Source organism: Lagenorhynchus albirostris, chromosome 19 (genome assembly GCF_949774975.1).
Source record: "Lagenorhynchus albirostris chromosome 19, mLagAlb1.1, whole genome shotgun sequence".
NCBI lineage: Eukaryota > Metazoa > Chordata > Mammalia > Artiodactyla > Delphinidae > Lagenorhynchus > Lagenorhynchus albirostris.
This window is the reverse complement of record NC_083113.1, coordinates 3039640-3058858: the sequence shown is the minus strand read 5'-3', so window position 1 is coordinate 3058858 and position 19219 is coordinate 3039640. Positions and strand designations below refer to the sequence as shown.

General features: G+C 44.3%; 2 protein-coding genes and 1 pseudogene across 3 annotated transcripts in view; 2 read left to right on the top strand and 1 right to left on the bottom strand.

Moving 5' to 3' along the window:
• Nucleotides 1-14613, top strand: part of LOC132509373 (zinc finger protein 547-like) — a 31820-nt gene extending 17207 nt beyond the window's left edge. Inside the window, exons 2-3 of one of the 2 annotated variants that reach the window (XM_060130340.1) lie at nt 12295-12379; nt 14206-14613. In XM_060130340.1, coding sequence (XP_059986323.1) covers nt 12295-12379; nt 14206-14519 — 399 coding nt within the window. In that variant the 3' untranslated portion in view covers nt 14520-14613. Of the gene's footprint in view, nt 1-12252; nt 12380-14205 lie in introns of both variants that reach the window. The other variant, XM_060130339.1, reaches the window with a different exon arrangement.
• LOC132509355 (zinc finger protein 304-like) lies at nt 799-8753 on the bottom strand. The gene is given in 4 exon segments (XM_060130316.1): nt 799-2986; nt 2988-4807; nt 6877-7003; nt 8338-8753. Coding segments are annotated over 4 exon segments (2166 nt in total). The 5' UTR covers nt 8371-8753; the 3' UTR covers nt 799-2800.
• Nucleotides 14614-14705: 92 nt separating the features above from the next.
• On the top strand, nt 14706-15697 carry LOC132509370 (zinc finger protein 17-like; annotated as a pseudogene).
• Nucleotides 15698-19219: the final 3522 nt, after the last annotated feature.

The window sequence follows — 19219 nt, the reverse complement described above, 5'->3', positions numbered from 1 at the left end:
TTGGGTTTAGCAATCACTTTTTAGATGCAACACCAAAAACAAAATCCATTGAAGAAAAACATAGTAATCTGGACTTGACTAAAATTTAAAATTTCTGCTCTGCAAGACACTGTTAAAAGAATATGAAGAGGGACTTCCCTGGTGGTCCAGTGATAAAGAATCTGCCTTCCAATTCAGGGGACATGGGTTCGATCCCTGGTCGGGGAACTAAGATCCCACATGCCATGGGGCAACTAAGCCTGCACGCCACAGCTGAGCTCACGCACCTCAATGAGAGAGCCCGCGTGCTGCAAACTACAGAGCCCATGCACCCTGGAGCCCGCATGCCACAACTAGACAGAGAAAACCCACACGCCACAACTAGAGAGAAGCCTATGCACCACAATGAAGAACGTGCATGCCATCACAAAGGATCCCACGTGCTGCAACTAAGACCTGATGCAGCCAAAAAAAGCTAGCCATCAAAAGCTTATTAAAAAAAGGAGAATATGAAGATTTTCATCATATATTATTAGGGAACTGCAAGTGAAAGCAACAACAATATACTATTACTACACACCTATGTGAATGGCAAAAGTCCAAAACACTGACATCAAATGCTGATGAGGATATGGAGCAACAGGAACACTCACCCACTGCTGGTGGGAGTGCAGAATGACAGCCACTTTGGAAGAGAGTTTCTTACAAAACTAAACATACTCTTACTATATGACCCAGTAAATCATGCTCCTTGGCTTGAACCCAAACAAATTGAAAACTTATACCCACACAAAACCTACACACAATGCATAATGCAGGTTTATTGATAAGTGCCAAAACTTGGAAGCAATCAAGATGTCCCTCAGTCAGTGAATGGATAAACAAACTGTGGTATAGCCATACAATGGAATGTTATTCAGTAATACCTTATACACAAATCTTCATTGGAGCTTTATTTGTAACAGCCAAAAATTGGAAACAACCCAAACATCCACTAATAGGTGAATAGATAAAAAACAAATGTGGTATATCTATACAATGGAATAATTCTCAACAATACAAACGAACAACTGATACATGCAACAAGATGGATTAATCTCAAAATAGTTATAGTTAGTGAAAAATGCCAGAGTCCCACTTCCCAGAAAGTATATATCATAGGATTCTGTTTATATGAAATACTAGAAAGTGCTTGCTATTACTTGTGAATTGTGAGAAAGGGGGTTAGAAAGGGCTGGAAGGAAAGGATTATAAAGGGACACAAGGAATATTTAGGTTGTGTGGGATATCTCCATTATCTTGGTTGTATGGTCTCATCAGTATATACACACATGGTGAAACATAACACGTTTTACACTTTACATATATTCATTTTATTTCATGTCACAATACCTCAATAAAGATGTTAAGAACTAAATGTTCCCCATAAAAATCCGTATTTACCATTCCTCTTGGAAAGTCACATCTGGCAACTGTTCTGGTTCAACCATATCCCTCTCCCCACAATTTAGGGGGATAAGCCCTTCCTCAATATCAGCAAAAACTGGAGAGCAATGAAGTCCACATCCACTACTGTCACTAGGAATGTTGGCTGGGTCAGACAAGCCCGATCCCTGGATCTCCCTTTTGTCAGTGCTGGGGTTCCTACCTGTGCCTGTGATGGCCATAACATCAACAGCCGAGGGAGGTACAGAAATCTGCAAACCTTTAGATTATCTACTGTGACAGTCCGTTGGCCACAGGAGACTCAGATATCTGAAGGTCCTTAGAATTTCTGTACCATTCATGCCATACCGCCAAAATCACATGGACATTTACAGATGCCTCCGTTAGAATAGGCACACATCCTCTCACTAGCCACAGTCATCCTCACTCCAGTATCTCAGCGTTTCTATACCAACTATGATTCCCATATTGCCCTAAAAGGCTAAAGACTTCCAGTCAATGATACTTGCCTATGGGATTCTGGACATCAAGGACTGGCTCCTGTACACGTCCAGGAGACAGAAATCCCTCAAAAGTGATGGGGAATATGGGACATTCCCTAGGAAAAAAGGACCCAATTCATGTTGCTTCCACAAGCACTGGAGATTTCCACACCAACTGTGCCCTCCTCAGAATGAACTCTGGGCTCACAGTAAATCCTGACTTCTAAGCCACAGGATTAGGTGCACAAAGCTCTTCAGTCTTTTCTAGCAAGCCTTGGGCAACAATGCAAACTAGGCCAAACTAGACTGAGAGGTATTCTCTGCCATCCTACTGTTCCTTCTGAGGCACATAAAGTTGGTGCCAACAATAGGTGTTCCTCCCTTCAGGCTGGCGAAACCCAATTTTTTTTCAATCCATTAGACACAATGAACTGACCTCCCAAGAGTAAAAGCTGCCACAGCAGGCCTTTATCACTGCACAAACCAGAGTAGCATGGGGCAGGGAGTTCCGAAGTTGGGTGACTTGAAAGCAGGATAAATAAGTCACAGCTATCATGTTACAGTCAACATTGTCAAGGAAATCTTGTCTGGTAATCACCAGCAGATTCCAGTTCAGATCCTTTCGGCCAGAGATAGATCATGGTCACTCAGAACCCCATCATGGGGAAGGAAATGAGGATCTTCAATACACTCAGAACATTCACGATCCCCTAGAGGGATCAGGAGAGACAGCACAGGGCTCCACCTTTCCTGAGCATATTGGAGTAACTGACAGACACTGTGGAAACTTAACACCAATGAGATGGCTTCCACCACAGGCACTGGCAGTGATATAACTGTCAAGAGCCCTGGACAGTTGAGGAAGTGCAATGCACCTCATGAGAGCTTCTCACCTATGTGGTACTTGTTGGAAATCTCCCCAGGGTGGATGTACGATTGTACAAGGTTGGCCTGCTGGCTCCCTCACAAAGGGCACTCACAGAGCTCTTCTCTGGTGTGAGTCCTAATACCTTGAACAAGAATACAACACATTTTCTGCATTCATAAGGCCTTTCTCTAGTGTGAACTTTCTGGCTGCTAAACAAGTGTAACAGATGCAGCTAAAGGGCCACCAAAGATGTTGCATTCATGAGGCCCTTCACCAGTGTGAACTTTCTGGTGCCGAACAAGATGGGAGTTTCTGCTATAGGCTTTCCCACATTCACTGCACATGTAAGGCTTCTCTCCAGTGTGAACCCTCTGGTGAAGGATGAGGCTAGAGTTGCGGCTAAAGAATTTCCCACATTCACTGCACTCATAAGGCCTTGCTCCAGTGTGGACTTTCTTGTGCTGAACAAGATGGGAGCTACTAATGTAGGCTTTCCCACATTCACTACACACATAAGGCCTTGCTCCACTGTGAACCCTCTGGTGTAGAATGAGGCTGGAGTTGTGGCTAAAGCATTTCCCACATTCACTGCACTCAAAAGGCTTTGCTCCAGTGTGAATTCTCTGATGCACAATGAGGTTGTAGCTATGGCTAAAGAATTTTCCACATTCGCTACACTCATAAGGCCTTTCTCCGGTGTGGATTTTCTGGTGCTGTACTAGCGTGTCTTTACGGCTGAAGGCCTTTCCACACTCGCTGCACTCATAAGGCCTTGCTCCAGTGTGAATTATCTGGTGCTGAACAAGTGTGTCTTTGCAGCCAAAAGCCTTCCCACATTTGCCACACACATAAGACCTTGCTCCTGTGTGGACTCTCTTATGTTTAATGAGGCTGGAGTTATGGCTAAAGAATTTTCCACACTCTATGCACTCGTAAGGCCTTGCCCCAGTGTGAATTCTCCAGTGCTCAATAAGGTGAGAGCTTTGGCTAAAGAATTTCCCACATTCACTGCACTCATAAGGCCTTTCTCCAGTGTGAACTCTCTGGTGCTGCACAAGGTGGGAGCTTCTGCTGTAGGCTTTTCCACATTCACTGCAGTCATAAGACCTTTCTCCAGTGTGAACTCTCTGGTGCTGAACAAGCGTGTTTTTGCGGCTAAAAGCTTTTCCACATTCGCCACACTCATAAGGCCTTTCTCCAGTGTGAATTCTTTGGTGCTGAACAAGGTGGGAGCTTCTGCTGTAAGCGTTTCCACATTCACTGCATGTATACTGTCGTTTTCCAGTGTGAAATTTCTGGTGGGTTTTTAGGTGAGACAGGTGAATGAAGGCCTTTCTACACTCCTTAAACACATGTGAAATTTCTCCACTATGAATTTTATTGTGATGAGTAAGAGCCGATTTCTCCTTGGACAGATCTCCACATGGTAGGCACCTAAAAGCTCGCACTTCAGCCTGAGTTATCTGGTTGTCATGGAGAGTGAAGGTGTTCAGGAAGGCTTTCCCATTGTCACTGCAATTAAGAAGCATCAGTTCATCACGGTCTCCCTGGTGTCGCCCGAGTCTGGAGCTTTGTGGAAAGGGCTCCATGAACTCAGCCCTTCTGCATGGACTCATTCCATTGTGAGTACTTTGGTGCTGGAAGAGGCCAGAGCTATCTGGCAAGTCCATCCCTTCCTCCCTGCAAGTAAAAGGTCTCCCTAACATGTGGACAGCACAGCTCTTCACAAGTAAGGCCCCATCATCATCCCTTCTGATGGGATTCTTCCCACTATATTGCTTCTGAGGCTGATAATAGTTCTCACTGAACAGGAATCCTCGCCCAGAGGGGTCACATGTGTACTGTTTCTGTGCAGGGCATGATCTCTGGTGTTCAGCCAGGTGCAAAATGTCTTTCAAGAGTGGGTCACATATCTCACATGGGTGGGCTTTCTGGATAAATGGACATGACTCAGGAGTCCTGACCTCTGATACTCCTACAAGAATGCACTGCTCAGAAGGGGCCTCCTCATTGTCTGATTCACACCAACAACCTGAAAGCAAAGAAATGCTAGTGAAGGACATGTTGATTTTGGTGGGAAGCAGCAACTCCATCACATATGTATGTGTGACACACCAATGAATGAGTCCACTGGCTTTTGGCAAGATGAGGGAGCCAGGATCAGGGTGAGGAAGCATCCATTGTCAGTCCTGGGCCTCTAAACGTCACAGTATGGAGGAACTCTAACGCTGGGTTAAGACACAGTGATGGTGGACAGTACCAGAAGTAGAGGCAAGGTCTCCAACTCACTCCTCTACAAAAGGGTTTCAGCAGGGCCTCAGCTGCTGGTGTCAGGTGAGCTCTGTGCAGAAGGCTGCGTCCAAGCCCAGGAAAATCTGATTGCAAGTAAGTAGCTGGTTCTTAAGGACTACATACGGATATGTGCACAACTCATGACACATTATAGTAGCCAATGTTGCAGAGCAATGTGGACGGAGAAGAGGAGAATGAGTGAGAGACACAGAGGCCAGAGAGGTGGGGAAACAACAAAGGGATGGAAGACAGAAGAGAAACGTCAAGTGCCAAGAATGGGGAAGGAAAGGGAGAAGTGAGGTACTGCTATGTGCCTTGGCAAGAAAACACTGGTGAACACAAAGCAGGTTCAGTATGATGTGAACTCAGCCCTAAGATGGCTCTCTTTCAGCTCCCATGCAGCAGGGCGAGGCCCTCTATGGCCTCTCTCACTGTGGCAGGAGTCAGGGCTCCCTGTCAGGCACCCAGGGCTTCCTGCCCCTCTCCACCTGGGCAACTACATGGGATCCGGAAGATGGAGGTTGTAAAAAAACAAAACAAAACATAGGGCACTGTGGCAGGAGTCAGGGCTCCCTGTCAGGCACCCAGGGCTTCCTGCCCCTCTCCACCTGGGCAACTACATGGGATCCGGAAGATGGAGGTTGTAAAAAAACAAAACAAAACATAGGGGAAACTAACACAACATTATGAATCAACTATACTGCAATAAAAAACAAAACAAAACATAGAGCAGATGAGTGACCTAGACAGACCCATCCCACAAAAAATAGAAAATGTTAAAAAAAAAAAAGACAGAAAAACCCAAAGGAGGATTCGGCGGAACATCCCTGTGTCTTCCACAAGCAGTGACCATGTCAGTACCTACAATTCCTGGCATAGTCATGCACCAGGAAATCTCAGCCAGAAGATGGGGGCAGAACATGGAAACAGAGGCATTATGGACATGGAAGTGCCCAAGCCAGACAGAATCTGTGAAGCAGAGTGAAAGAGCCCTGAACTCCTAACCCGATCCTGAAAGGCTTTGGGCATAGGTGTCGGGACTGCTCAGCAAGGGAGGGGACACCACACACGGCCCAGCCTTGGCACCCACAGCACCTACTCTGGGAAACAAAGAAGGGAAGGAGAAGAGTCACTGATCTGGCTGGACTGAAAGAGTTGCCCCAAGGGAAGTGGGGAGAAAGCAAACCCCAAGGACACTGGAGTGGGCATGAGGGCCTGTGGAAGGCAGCCTCTCCGATGGCCCCAAGAATGCCTACCTCCCAGTATTCCTGCCCCTTTGTAGGCCGCTTCCCTTGACCATAGGCTGGACTGATTGACCCATTTCTAAGGAACAGAACAGGGCAAAAATGATGGGATCATTTTCTACAGGTCAGGTTAGAAAAAGACCAGCCATCATCCTGGACGTTCTCTCTTGCACACTTGCTCAGAGAAGGCACTTTCCATGTTATGAGATGAACTACAGAAAGGCCACCATGACAAGGAACCGAGGGAGGCCTCTGACCAACAGCCAGTGAGGAACTAACGCTCACAGTTCAACAAGCCACAAGAAATTACATCTTGGAAACACAAAACATGAGTGAGTTTGTAAGTGGATTCTTCCCGAGAATGGCCTTCAGATGAGAACACAGGTTTGGCTGACAGCTTGACTGAAACCTCATGAGAGACCCTGAGCCAAAAGCACCCAGGTAAGCTGTGACAAGCGAGGTTCCTGGTACACTGAAAGTTACATAACGCATTTCAATTGTTTTAAGTCACTAACTTTTGGAGTAATTTGCCATGTACCAATAGATAACTGAAACAGGGACTTACCCAGCGAGGCCACTAGTGCAAAGTTCTCCAGCATCACATCACGGTACAGGAGTCTCTGAACTTCCTCAAGGAGCTCCCACTCCTCCCGGGAGAAGTACACAAGTACATCCTCAAAGGTCACACAGCCCTGCCACGAAGGGGACAGTTAAGCTCACAGACAACAGGAGTCCCCAGTCTACCCATTAACCTACCCATCCCCTTGTCCCTATCCTCCCCAGCTGCCCAATTCAGAGGCGATACTAGACCTTAACACCACTATTGCCTGCTCTCTCCTGTCTCTCTGATCGCTGTGTGCAGCCCAGAACAGAACCAGGCATCTGAGCAGATATATTAATATATTATGGAAGCTATGGGCCTTGCATGAGGGGCACCAAACACTCTCCGGCTGGCATCCTCCAGAACATGCCTCCCAGACACAACTTTGAGGCCATCAGTCCACACTGCTCCCAACATGTACATCACTCTGAACCACCTTCATCATATCGGGACCACAACCCATTAACACTGACAACCTTCTGATCCACACCATATGCACCTCCAAGGCAACCTCCACTCCTGAAGTCACTCTGCATACAGTATCCAGGAAGTACTCATATGTCTTTATGACAGGCACCACTGCCACCCAGGTGCCTAAGGACTCCCAACTCAACCTTACCTCCAAGCATTTACACATGCTGTTCCTGGGTCTAATACACTCTTCCAGTCCTCATCCTATTGGCTGCAAGAAGCAGGAACCTCTTCATATAACTCTCGATCTAAATTTAGGATGCTGACCTAGAAAGGACCCCTCCGTTAAAGCTCCCTGACTCAAGTGCAGGGGACAGGGCAGGTGAAGAGTCCCAGAATCTCACTGTGTCTCATCAGAAAATCTCCAACGACCCTAGTTTAAAAACATATACAAAATCCATACACCTCTCTAACCTCCACTGCCACCACTCTGGTCCACCCACCATCAACACTCACCTGGACTGTTGCAGTAGACTCCATCCTGGTCTCCCTGCCCACCCTCAGGCTTCCCCAATCTTTCCACTCTGCTACAAGAGGAAGCCTGTTAACACCTATGTCAGATCACTTCCCTTCTCTGTTACACACCTTCCATGGCTCCCGCCACCACCAGAAAAGAGGCCCAGCTCCTCAGGCTGCCATTCTAGGCCTGATCCCTGACTGCCTGCTCTCTATTCTCACCAAACATAACATAAACCTGCGGTTTCCTGAACACTCCTAATTCATTCTCACCTCCAAGTGTTCGTACCAGTTGGCTCCTGGGCCTTGGAAGCCATTTCACGCCTCACCCCATCAACACTGGGAAAGGGAACCTCGCCACATATCCACCGTCAAGGACCGCCCTTCACCGCCTTTATACTCAAGAGAAAGGAGCGATGAAGGTGAAGTGCTGAAAGCTCTAGAACACACCATCCCCTACACCTGAAGCGGTGAGGGCTTGAGGGACCCTACACTCACCTGAGCTCGGTCCATAAGCGCCGCGGCCGCCATGGGATCCTCTGAGCAGAACCGGGTCGAGAAACTGGCGACTGGAGCGGGCTCTGCAGAAGCAGCCGAACCCCCACCCCACACTGGGCGGAGTGGCCTCGGGACGACTGTCGCACTCAGAGCCTCAGGCTCCCCCTTGTAAAAAGGCGCTCAGGCTCAGGGTGCCGCCTCCGGAAGCGGACGAGGACGGAGGGCGGGTGCGAAGGCCTCGGAAAGAGCACAGCCCCGGCCAGCACCTCCGCGCAAGGCGGCCCGTAACACGACGGGGACCATGGATCCTAACAACGACGCGGAGGTAGATCCTATCCTTTCTACTGTCCTTCCCTGTTCGCTTCCGAAGAGCCGCATGGAAGGCGGACCCTAGCAAGGCCTCCCAGCCAACCTCCTCAGCCACTCCCGACAGCCTTGGCTCAAGCAGAAAACGTCACGGCCGCGACGCCGGAAGTCCCGCCTCTGCCGGCAAGGGCGGCAGGAAACGCCCATCTTCCGGACTGTCATTGGCGCAGCACGGATGCGCCGGGCACAGACTTCTGGGTAAAGGAGTTTGTGTCCTCATACCAACTTTCCGGCTCTCCACGACAGCGGTGCGGAGTCTGGTGGAGGGAGAAAGATCGGGGAGGAATTTGGTCGCGGAGGGCCAGAACCCCTCTTAAAGGCGACGCGTCCAGATTTCCGTGGTCACCTGTGACAACGCCGCGTCCTCCGCCGTCTCCAGCAGGTGGAGCATTCTTTCATCCTGGGAGAACTGCTTCACCTCTCTTGAGTTTTGGGGACTGAGATTTAAATTGAACAATGAATATCCCTCTCTCGTGCAGTCTTCGTTTAAAAACATGAAATGTTCCTCTAATTCGTTCATACCCAAATTGGGTCAGCATCACTGTGAACTTACTAATAATGCAAGTTCTCGGATCCAACCTACACCTTCTGACACAGAAACCCCCGCGGGTGGGAGCTCTCATTAAAAGTCATGAGCACCTCCTTCCCCCAAAGTTCAACTAAAATGGGAATATACTACAGCCTACCTCATGGGAAGTGAAATGAAAAGTGCTTACCACAAGGCCTGGTGCTAAATACACACAAGCTATTATTGTTATTCATCATCTCCACAAGATTCTCACACATACAGCTATAGGAGGATATCAGAGGCTCCTCTTCGCAGAATCACTAATTATGTTTTTTAAAATATAAAATACAATCATTCCCTGAGTCAGCAAGTAGCATTATAGGCAATGGTTAAAATTTTTGCATAAAGCACACCTGTATACCTTTAGTTTAACTTTTTTTTTTAACTTCAGCTGCAGGAAATTTTCATAAACTACAGGTAACTCTATTGTCAAAGTGATAAATTTTTACAGGACATATTATTCAAAACTTAGAACTATCAAGACTAATTGTCCTTAGGCTTAAGTGGACAGTGGAATTAGTATAGTTTCATATTATGGTTTATTTCATAAGATGACATCATATTTCATGTCTAATTCACAAGAACAAAGGCTCAAACTCCTCCTGCCTTCCCATTGAACTCTGAGAGCAGGGAAATCCAGGCATAAATGCATGATCATGAGATGGCCCAACCTGATATCTAGTGCCTCAGGGTCACCAGGTATGGTCCTCCTTCTCATGAAGATATTATCTTCCCATCACCTGGACCTGCAGCTCCCAAAGGAGCAATCAGTAACTCCTGGGGAGGTGTGAAAACTGGAACCAGTGAGACCCAAAGAGGCAACCCCAAGAAGGAGCATAAATGAGAAGATAAATCAAAGAAATATTTTACACGATCACTCCTGCCCATTTCAATTGGCCAAAATTCACTTGCATGGTCCCAAATTAAGTAAGGGAAGCTGGGACATGCCTGTCCTCTTCGGTGTCCAGAAGGAGAAAACAGTATTGGTGAACACCTAGTGACTTTCTAGCACAATCCATTGATTTGATCACCAGATGCCCACTTTATTATTCATTCTCTACATTCTACACTCTTTTTATTTATTTATTTTTATTTTTTTGGTGTGTGTTTGTTGTTTTTACATTCTACACTTTTATATCCTCACTGAAGTGATATCCAAAACTCTATGCATTCACTGACTGCATTGCAAAGTTAGTATCTCTACGTGATGTCTTCTGCAACATACATGTACCTCCACTCACACTCAATATAAAGTTATGTGTCAGGGACACAGTGGAAGGACATAATGAAACCGTTGGAAGAAATAACCGCCATCAGGTTTCTGTATGCAACAAATGTATCTTTGAAGAAAGTAAGTAAAATATGACTATTTGAGATCAAAGTTGAGAAATTTAATGAAAAAAAATAACCAACACGAATACTTTAAAAACTATGTTTAAGGTTGGAAGAAAGTGATCCCAGGTGAGTGGTCTGCGATGATAAAAGGAATCAGAATCTGGGAGGGGGTGCATTTGTGTATGAATACAACCACTCATTTTCTGTATAAAACATTAATATTTCATTTTTGGAGACAGAATGATGGAATTACCTTGCATATCCTCAATAGCACATAAGCTGAGATGAGCAAATTAATGTTTAAATCTCTTATATTTTCCAGAAAAAGATCAAAGATGTTAATAATGCTACACTACGTGTTAAATACATTGTCACTTTTCAGCTTAAACACTAATAAACAGAATCAGAATATATACACTGCAAATCTGAAGAAGGAAAAATTGAAATGTAAAGAAATATTCAATAGAAACTTTAAAAAAAGAAGTGTATAGATCAACGGAGGCAAAGAAAAGCACACCCACAGAAGATGTATTTAAACACAACTATATCAGCTATCACATGAAACGAGTATGAAGTAAATGCTTACATTAGCAGTCAATACTTTTTGATATTAAAAATATCCAACAGGGCTTCCCTGGTGGTGCAGTGGTTGAGAGTCCTCCTGCCGATGTGGCGGATGCAGGTTCGTGCCCCGGTCCAGGAGGATCCCACATGCCGCGGAGCGGCTGGGCCCGTAGGCCATGGCCGCTGTGCCTGCGCGTCCGGAGCCTGTGCTCCGCAGCTGTAGAGGCCACAACAGTGAGAGGCCCGCGTACCACAAAAAGAAAAAAAAAAAGAATACATGAAACAGTTTCTGATCTAAACACTAAATGAACCGACATCCCTCAAAATATGTGTGTAGGTAGGCAGTTAATGAACATGTTGAATTAGTTAAATTTATCCAAACACTTAATAATTGGTCTGCATGTTAATATACATTTAAGTATTTCCTTATGATGAAAAATTTTATGTATCACATTCAGACTAGTCAGTCCTAAGCTATTCCCCTTATTCTCCACATTTTTACTGGGAAAAACCCAATAAAGGCTCTGGTCTAGGTCTCCCCTTGCGCCTGCTTCTGCCTCCTGCTCAAATCTGGTGCTTCCTCACATGGCCCTGTTTGGCATAGTGTTCACTGTACACTTGAGAAATAGAAATCATAGAAATCTTTTTCAACAATACTGACCTCTCCGTGTGCTCATTTACTCATTTACGTCCATAAATTCAAATCTGGTGGGTACAATGGTTCATACACTTACCTCTTCAGGATCTTCAGTTCATCCATGTTAGGATGTAGAGAATAAGGGGAATAGCTTATGATCGACCAGTCTGAATAATTCAGGTGGATTTTACAGCTTCAGAGCTGTCCCTAGCTGTCTGGTATCTGGCCCTGGGTTGAGTTAGGGCAGGGGATATATTGACTTGGTGTATGAGAGTTAGATAAGGAGGTGGTTCAGACCATGGCTCTGAATGATAGGGAGAGACATAAACACATTTGGCTTTTAGTTTGGCCCTAGGATTGATGGGTGGAGACTAGACAAATACAGAATAGAAGGAAATACAGCACACAAAGCTGCTCATGGTGTGAACTAACCCATTTTTTACAGGGCCTTGTGGTCTTTGAGGACGTGGTCATATATTTCTCCCAGGAGGAGTGGGGACTCCTTGATGAGGCTCAGAGGCTCCTGTACCGTCATGTGATGCTACAGAACATTGCACCTTCGTCTTCCATAGGTAAGGCCCTCTCACTCACCCCAGCATCCTGGGCTGGGCTCTGTTCTTCCCCATTTTCCCAGGGGCACCTCTGACCTTCCCACAGTGAGAGCATGGGTACTGCTTTCTTTCGTGGTTTCCTGGCATGTGTGTTGTTGGTGCCAGGGATGGGCTCTGTGCAATGTAGTCCTTCTCTCCCAGAAGTCCCATCCCTGCTGCTCTCGGGTCTTGTAAGACAGGGCTCAGGAGTCAGAACTCTTGAAGTTTGTCTGAAAGATCCCACCAGCCTTGCATGTCCCTGGTTGGGTGACTCTGTCTAGAGGCATGGAACCTCGGTGTCCCAGGCCTTCCCCTGCCTTTTGCTGACAGTCTTTGGAGCCTGCCTATGCCAGGAAGTTCAGGCATTGACCTGGTCACTACTTGTGGGGACCACAGGGCTGTTTCTTTAAAGAACCTCCTTTGATATCCTTGTAATTTTGTTTTATTTTATTTTGTCTTATTTATCTACAAAGTTTCGCTGTTATTGTTGAAGTACAGTTGATTTACAATGTTGTGTTAATTACTGCTGTACAGCAAAGTGGTTCAGCTATACATATATGTACATTTTTTCTTTACATTATTTTCCATTATAGTTTATCATAGGATATTGAATATATTTCTCTGTGCTATGTAGTAGGACCTTGTTGTTTATACATTTTATATATAAAAGCTTATGTCTGCTAACCCCAACCTCCCAATCTAACCCTTCCTCATCCCCCTTCCCATTGGCAACCACCAGTCTGTTGTCTATGAATGAGTCTGTTACTGTCTTATAGATATGTTCATTTGTGTCATATTTTAGATTCCACATATAAGTGACATAATATGGTATTTGTATTCCTCTTTCTGACTTACTTCACTTAGTATAATCATCACTGGTTCCATCCATGTTGCTGGAAATGGCATTATTTTGTTTTTTTTTATGGCTGAGTAGTATTCCATTGTATAAATATACCACTTCTTCTTTATGCATTCCTCTGTTGATGGACATTTAGGTTGTTTCCATGTCTTGGCTATTGTAAATAGTGCTGCTGTGAACATAGGGGTGCATGCATCTTTTTAAATTATAGTTTTGCTGGGATATATGCCCAGGAGTGGGATTGCTGGATCCTATGGTAATTCTATTTTTAGTTTTCTGAGGAGCCTCTATACTGTTTTCCACAGTGGCTGCACCAACTCACATTCTCACCAACAGTGTAAAAGGGTTCCCTTTTCTCCATACCCTCTCCGCATTTGTTATTTGTAGATTTTTAATGATGGCCTTTCTGACTGGTGTGAGGTGGTACCTCATTGAGTTTTGATTTGCATTTCTCTACTAATTAACGATGTTGAGCATCTTTTAATGTGCCTATTTGCCATCTGTATTTCTTCTTTGGAGAAATGCCTATTTAGGTCTTCTGCCCATTTTTGGATTGGGTTGTTGGTTTTTTTTATTGTTGAGTTGTATGGCTGTTTGTGTATTTTGGATATTAAGCCCTTGTCGGTCACATAGTTGGGAAATATTTACTCCCATTCTGTAAGTTGTCTTTTCGTTTTCTTTATGGCTTTCTTTGCTGTACAAAAGCTTGTAAGTTTGATTAGGTCCCATTTGTTTATTTTTGTTTTTATTTCTATGCCTTGGGAGACTGACCTAAGAAAACATTGATATTATTTATCTCAGAGAATGTTTTGCCTATGTTCTCTTCTAGGAGTTTTATAGAGTCATGTCTTATGTTTAAGTCTTTAAGCCAATTGAGTTTATTTTTGTGTATGGTGAGAGGATGTGTTCTAAATTTTTTATGCGTTTATCAGCATCTCTCTTATTCCAGGTTGTCGGCACAGTGCCCAGGATGAGGAGGCCCTTTCAGAGCAAGGTGATGTTGTTAGAGAGTCACAGGTCAAGACTCCAAAGCTAGATCCATCCATCCAGAAGTCTCATTCTTGTGAGATATGTGGCCCACTCTTGAAACACATTTTGCACCTGGCTGAGCACGATGGGACACCCCGAGCAAGAGGTGTACACGTGTGTGTCAAGTCTTTCCCAGCACCAAAAGGAGCTGAGTCGAGGGCTTCCCTGGTGGCGCAGTGGTTGAGAGTCCGCCTGCCGATGCAGGGGACACGGGTTCGTGCCCTGGTCCGGTAAGATCCCACATGCCGCGGAGCGGCTGGGCCCGTGAGCCATGGCCGCTTAGCCTGCGCATCCGGAGCCTATGCTCCGCAACGGGAGAGGCCACAACGGTGAGAGGCCCAAGTACCACAAAAAAAAAAAAAAAAAAAAAGGAGCTGAGTCGAAAGAAACTCCCCCGATGGGATGAGGGGAGGAATTCATTTGTGAAGAACTGCAGCATTCACGTGGCAGAGAGGACCTTGACGTGCAGGGTGGGAGTGAAAGACTTTCCAGCCAGTTCAGGCCTTCTCCAGCACCAAGCCCTTCACACAGGAGGGAAGCCACACAGCGACATGGAAGGCAGGGCGACATTTGACAGTGGACAGAATGATTACAAGTGCAGTGAATGTGGGAAAACCTTTAGCCACAAACACATACTTGTTAAGCACCAGAAAAACCATTGCAGTGAAAGTGGAAAGACCTTCATCACAAGGTTCCAGCTGGTTCAGCACCAGACAATACATACTGAAATGAAGCTATATGAGCACCTTGGATGCGGAAGATTCTTTACACAAAGCTCTGGCCTCATTGAACAGCAGACAGTTCACACTAGACCAACACCTTATGAGTGCAGCCAGTGTGGGAAGTGCATCAAAGACAACTTCACACTCATTGTTCATCAGAGAGTTCACACGGGAGAAAAGCCATATAAATGCAGTGAATGCAGGAAAGTCTTTAGGTACAGCCTCACACTCAAAAGACATCAGAGAGTTCACATTGGAGAAAGGCCATATGAGTGCAGTGTGTGTGGGAAATTTTTTGTAGACAGCTCCATGCTCATTATTCATCAGAGAGTTCACACTAGGAGAAGGCGTTTTGAATACACCAAATGTAGAAAATTCTTTAGGTACCACTTCATGCTTGAGAAGCATCAGAAAGCTCACACTGGAGAAAGGCCTTATGAGTGTAGTGTATGTGGGAAACTCTTTAGGCACAACTCAAATCACATTAGGCATTAGAGAAGTCACACAGGAGAAAGGTCTTATGAGTGCAGTGTATGTGGTAGACTCTTCAGCCAAAACTCCCACCTCATTCAGCACCAAGAAGTTCACGCTAAAAAGTATTGCAAACAGGGAAAGACTTCAAAGAAAAGTCTGATCTGATTTAGCACTGGGAAGTACTGCTATGCAGGTGTTTAAAAATTTTTTATAGTGTGGTAAAATACATGTAACATAGAATTTACAATCTTAACCATATTTAAGAGTAAGTTCGTCAGTAATAATACATTCACCTTTTGTGCAAGCAAATATTCAGAAGTCTTTTCATCTTGTAAAACTGGAACTAAACACATTAGAGAGCAACTCCTCATCCTCCCTTTCTTATCCCCTGACAACAATTATTCTAATTTAAGTCTATAAATTTGTCCACTCAGGGGAGCTTATATAAGAGTCATAAAGTTTTTCTCCTTTTATGGCTGGCCTACTTCACTGAAGACAATGTCCTCAAGGTTCAACCACTTCCTAACATGTGTCAGAATTTCCTTCCTTTTTGAGTGAATAATACTCCATTTTATGTATATGTTACTTTTTCTGTATCCCATCATCAGTTGGCTCTTGGATTGCTTTCCCTATTTGCCTATTGCACTAATGCTGTTATAAGCATGATTGCACAAGTATTTCTGAGGCCTTGTTTTCAGTCCTTTTTAGGTATATTCCCAGATGAGAATTGTTGCATCATGTGGTAATTCAATATTTAAATTTTTTGAGGAACTGAGGGGCTGTTTTCCATAATAGCTGTACCATTTTACACCAGTGCAGCTTGAAGGTTCCAATTTCTCTGCGCCCTCAGCAACACTCTTTATTTTCTTCTCGTTGTTTTATTTTTTGTAACACTATCCTAAGGGACACAAGGTGATTATTTCACTGTGGTTTTGATTTACATTTAATGATTTTGAACATTTTTTTCATCTGCTGGTTGGCTGTTTGTATTTGGTCTTTGGGAAAATGTCTCTTCCAATCCTTTCCCCATTTTTTAATGGGGTTATTATTTATTGTTATTGTTATTTAGATGTTGGCATTCTTTATATATTCTGTGTAGTAACTCCTTAACAGATAAATAGTTTGCAAATATTTTCTTCCACTCTGAGGTTGTCTTTTCACTCTCTCCATTTAGTCCTTTATTGCACAGAAATTTTAAATTTCAGTGTAGTCCAATTTATTTCTGTTATTGTGGCCTGTGTCTTTGGTATCACGTCCAAGAAATTATTGTCAGTGTCGTGAAGTTTTTTCCTGTTTCTTCTAAGAATATTACACTTTTAAGTCCTAATATTTGGGTCTTTCATTCATTTTGAGTTCATTTTTATATATCATGTTAGGTAAAGGTGCAACTTAATTCTTTTGCGTGTGGATATCTAGTTTTTTCAACACCATCTGCTGAAAAAACTCATTTCCCTTTGAATGGTCTCTGCACCCTTTTAAAACATCTGAGCATGTGTGTGAAGGTTTGTTTCTGTGCTCTTTATTTTATTCCTTTCTCCTCTATGTGTGTCTATGTCAATACCACAGCATTTTGATATATATGTTTAAAGTTTTTAAACAGTGGTTTGACTCAGTTTTGAAGCCCTATCAAGTGGACTGTCTGTTCCCCTTCTAGAACAGCTGATGAAGCCCACACCCCCAACCACTTTTCTTATCAGGCTCTCATATTCTGGACTACCAGACACCAAGGTGTCAGACAGTGATAGCCCCTATGTTCTGGAACCCTTACAATTATTCAAAATAGCCAGTCCGCAGACAGCTCATGAAACCTAGCTAATCCCATCACTCTTGTCACACATAAACTGCCCACCACAGCTCCAGCTTGCTGTCATCCTGTCCCTGGACACAGCCCTCTGTGTTGCCCTAACGTCTTTCTCTCATTCTGAGCTGTAAGTAACAAACAGTTCTGTCTTTCATGTATCCCAGTGTCATTGTTCTGTGTGTTCCACCATCAAGAACCTTTTGATCTTACAGAACAACTCCACACCCAGCAGGGTATTAGGAGTACAGCAGATGTTGGACAGTCTTCAGCCACTAGTCCGTCTCCATTCAGCACCAGGAAGCTCACACTGGAGAAAGACGTTACACGTGCAGCCACTGTGCTCTTGGCTTTTTAACATAATAACAGATGTAAGCTCTGGAGATTAGCCCCTGTGAGGGAGATATCCCCCAGAAACTGTATCTCGTACATCCAGACGTCCTCACTAGGGAGATTCACGGTAAGGGCCAAGTTTGCGGGAAACTTTGGTGAACTCTGTTGCACTTTCAGACCTGCCTGGGGCCGTCAATGGAGTTCTGTCACTGCCCATGTGTATTACAGAAGCTACCCTCCCGCTATTAGCTGGAAGGGAGTATGGTCACTATAGTTAATAATACTCTATTGCCAGTTTGAAACTTGCTAAGAGAGTAAATCATAAAAGTTCTCAACATAAAAAACTTTTGTAACTATGAGGACAATATGAAGTAGACATTGTGGTGATCATTTTGCAATATAAACAAATACCGAATCATTATGTTGTACAGCTGAAACTAATAAATATTGTATGTTAATTATATCAATTTTGGGAATTCCCTGGCTGTCCAATGGTTAGGGCTCCCCACTTCCACTGTAGGGGCCGTGGGTTCGAGGTGGTCAAAAAAAATCTCAATTTTGTTAAAAAGCACGGAGAACAGATTGCTGTGCTCTCTTGCTTTATCTAGAGTATTTGCCAGCCATTTGAGAACTTTGGTGAGAACTCATACCCCACTTGATTTGTTTGGGTGTGGACATCACCCAGCTTGGACAGAGGACTGGATCTGGCTTCGGTTGGCAGTTTTCAGAGGTTTCCCATGTTCAGGGTCGTTATTGATTGTCTCCTGATATTCTTGACAGATTTTTTCCAGCCTCCATTTTACTTACCCTAGGAACTCAGGGCTCACCTTGCTGGGTTTTTGTTTTGTTTGAATTTTATTTTATTTTTTTATACAGCAGGTTCTTATTAGTTATCCATTTTATACCTTGCTGGTTTTTGCAGCAAAGGTCTTATTGAGTTTTTTTTTAAATTGAAGTATAGTTGATTTACAATGTTGCGTTAATTACTGCTGTACAGCAAAGTGATTCAGTTATACGTATATATACATTTTTTTAAAATATTCTTTTCCATTATGGTTTATCATAGGATATATATATATATATATATATATATATATATATTTTTTTTTTTTTTTTTTTTTTTGCGGTATGCAGGCCTCTCACTGTTGTGGCCTCTCCGGTTGCGGAGCACAGACCCCAGACGCGCAGGCTCAGCGGCCATGGATCACAGGCCTGGCTGCTCCGCAGCATGTGGGATTTCCCCGCACCAGGGCACGAACTTGTGTCCCCTGCATCGACAGGCGGACTCTCAACCACTGCGCCACCAGGGAAGCTCTATCATAGGATATTGAATATAGTTCTCTGTGCTATACAGAGGGTCTTGTTGTTTATCCATTCTGTATATAAAAGCTTTTACATCTGCTAATCCCAACCTCCTACCCCATCCCTCCCCTAAGGCTTATTGTTTAAGCCTTTTATTCTTGGGATTCTATTTACTGTATGTTGTGAGGGAGAATAGAATTGGGTTCTACCAGAATAATAAGTACAGAGTTCTGGGGCTCTCAACTTTGTGTGCTCCAAAGGAAATAGAAGGAGGACAAACAACAGCTCTCAGAGTAGATTTTGCC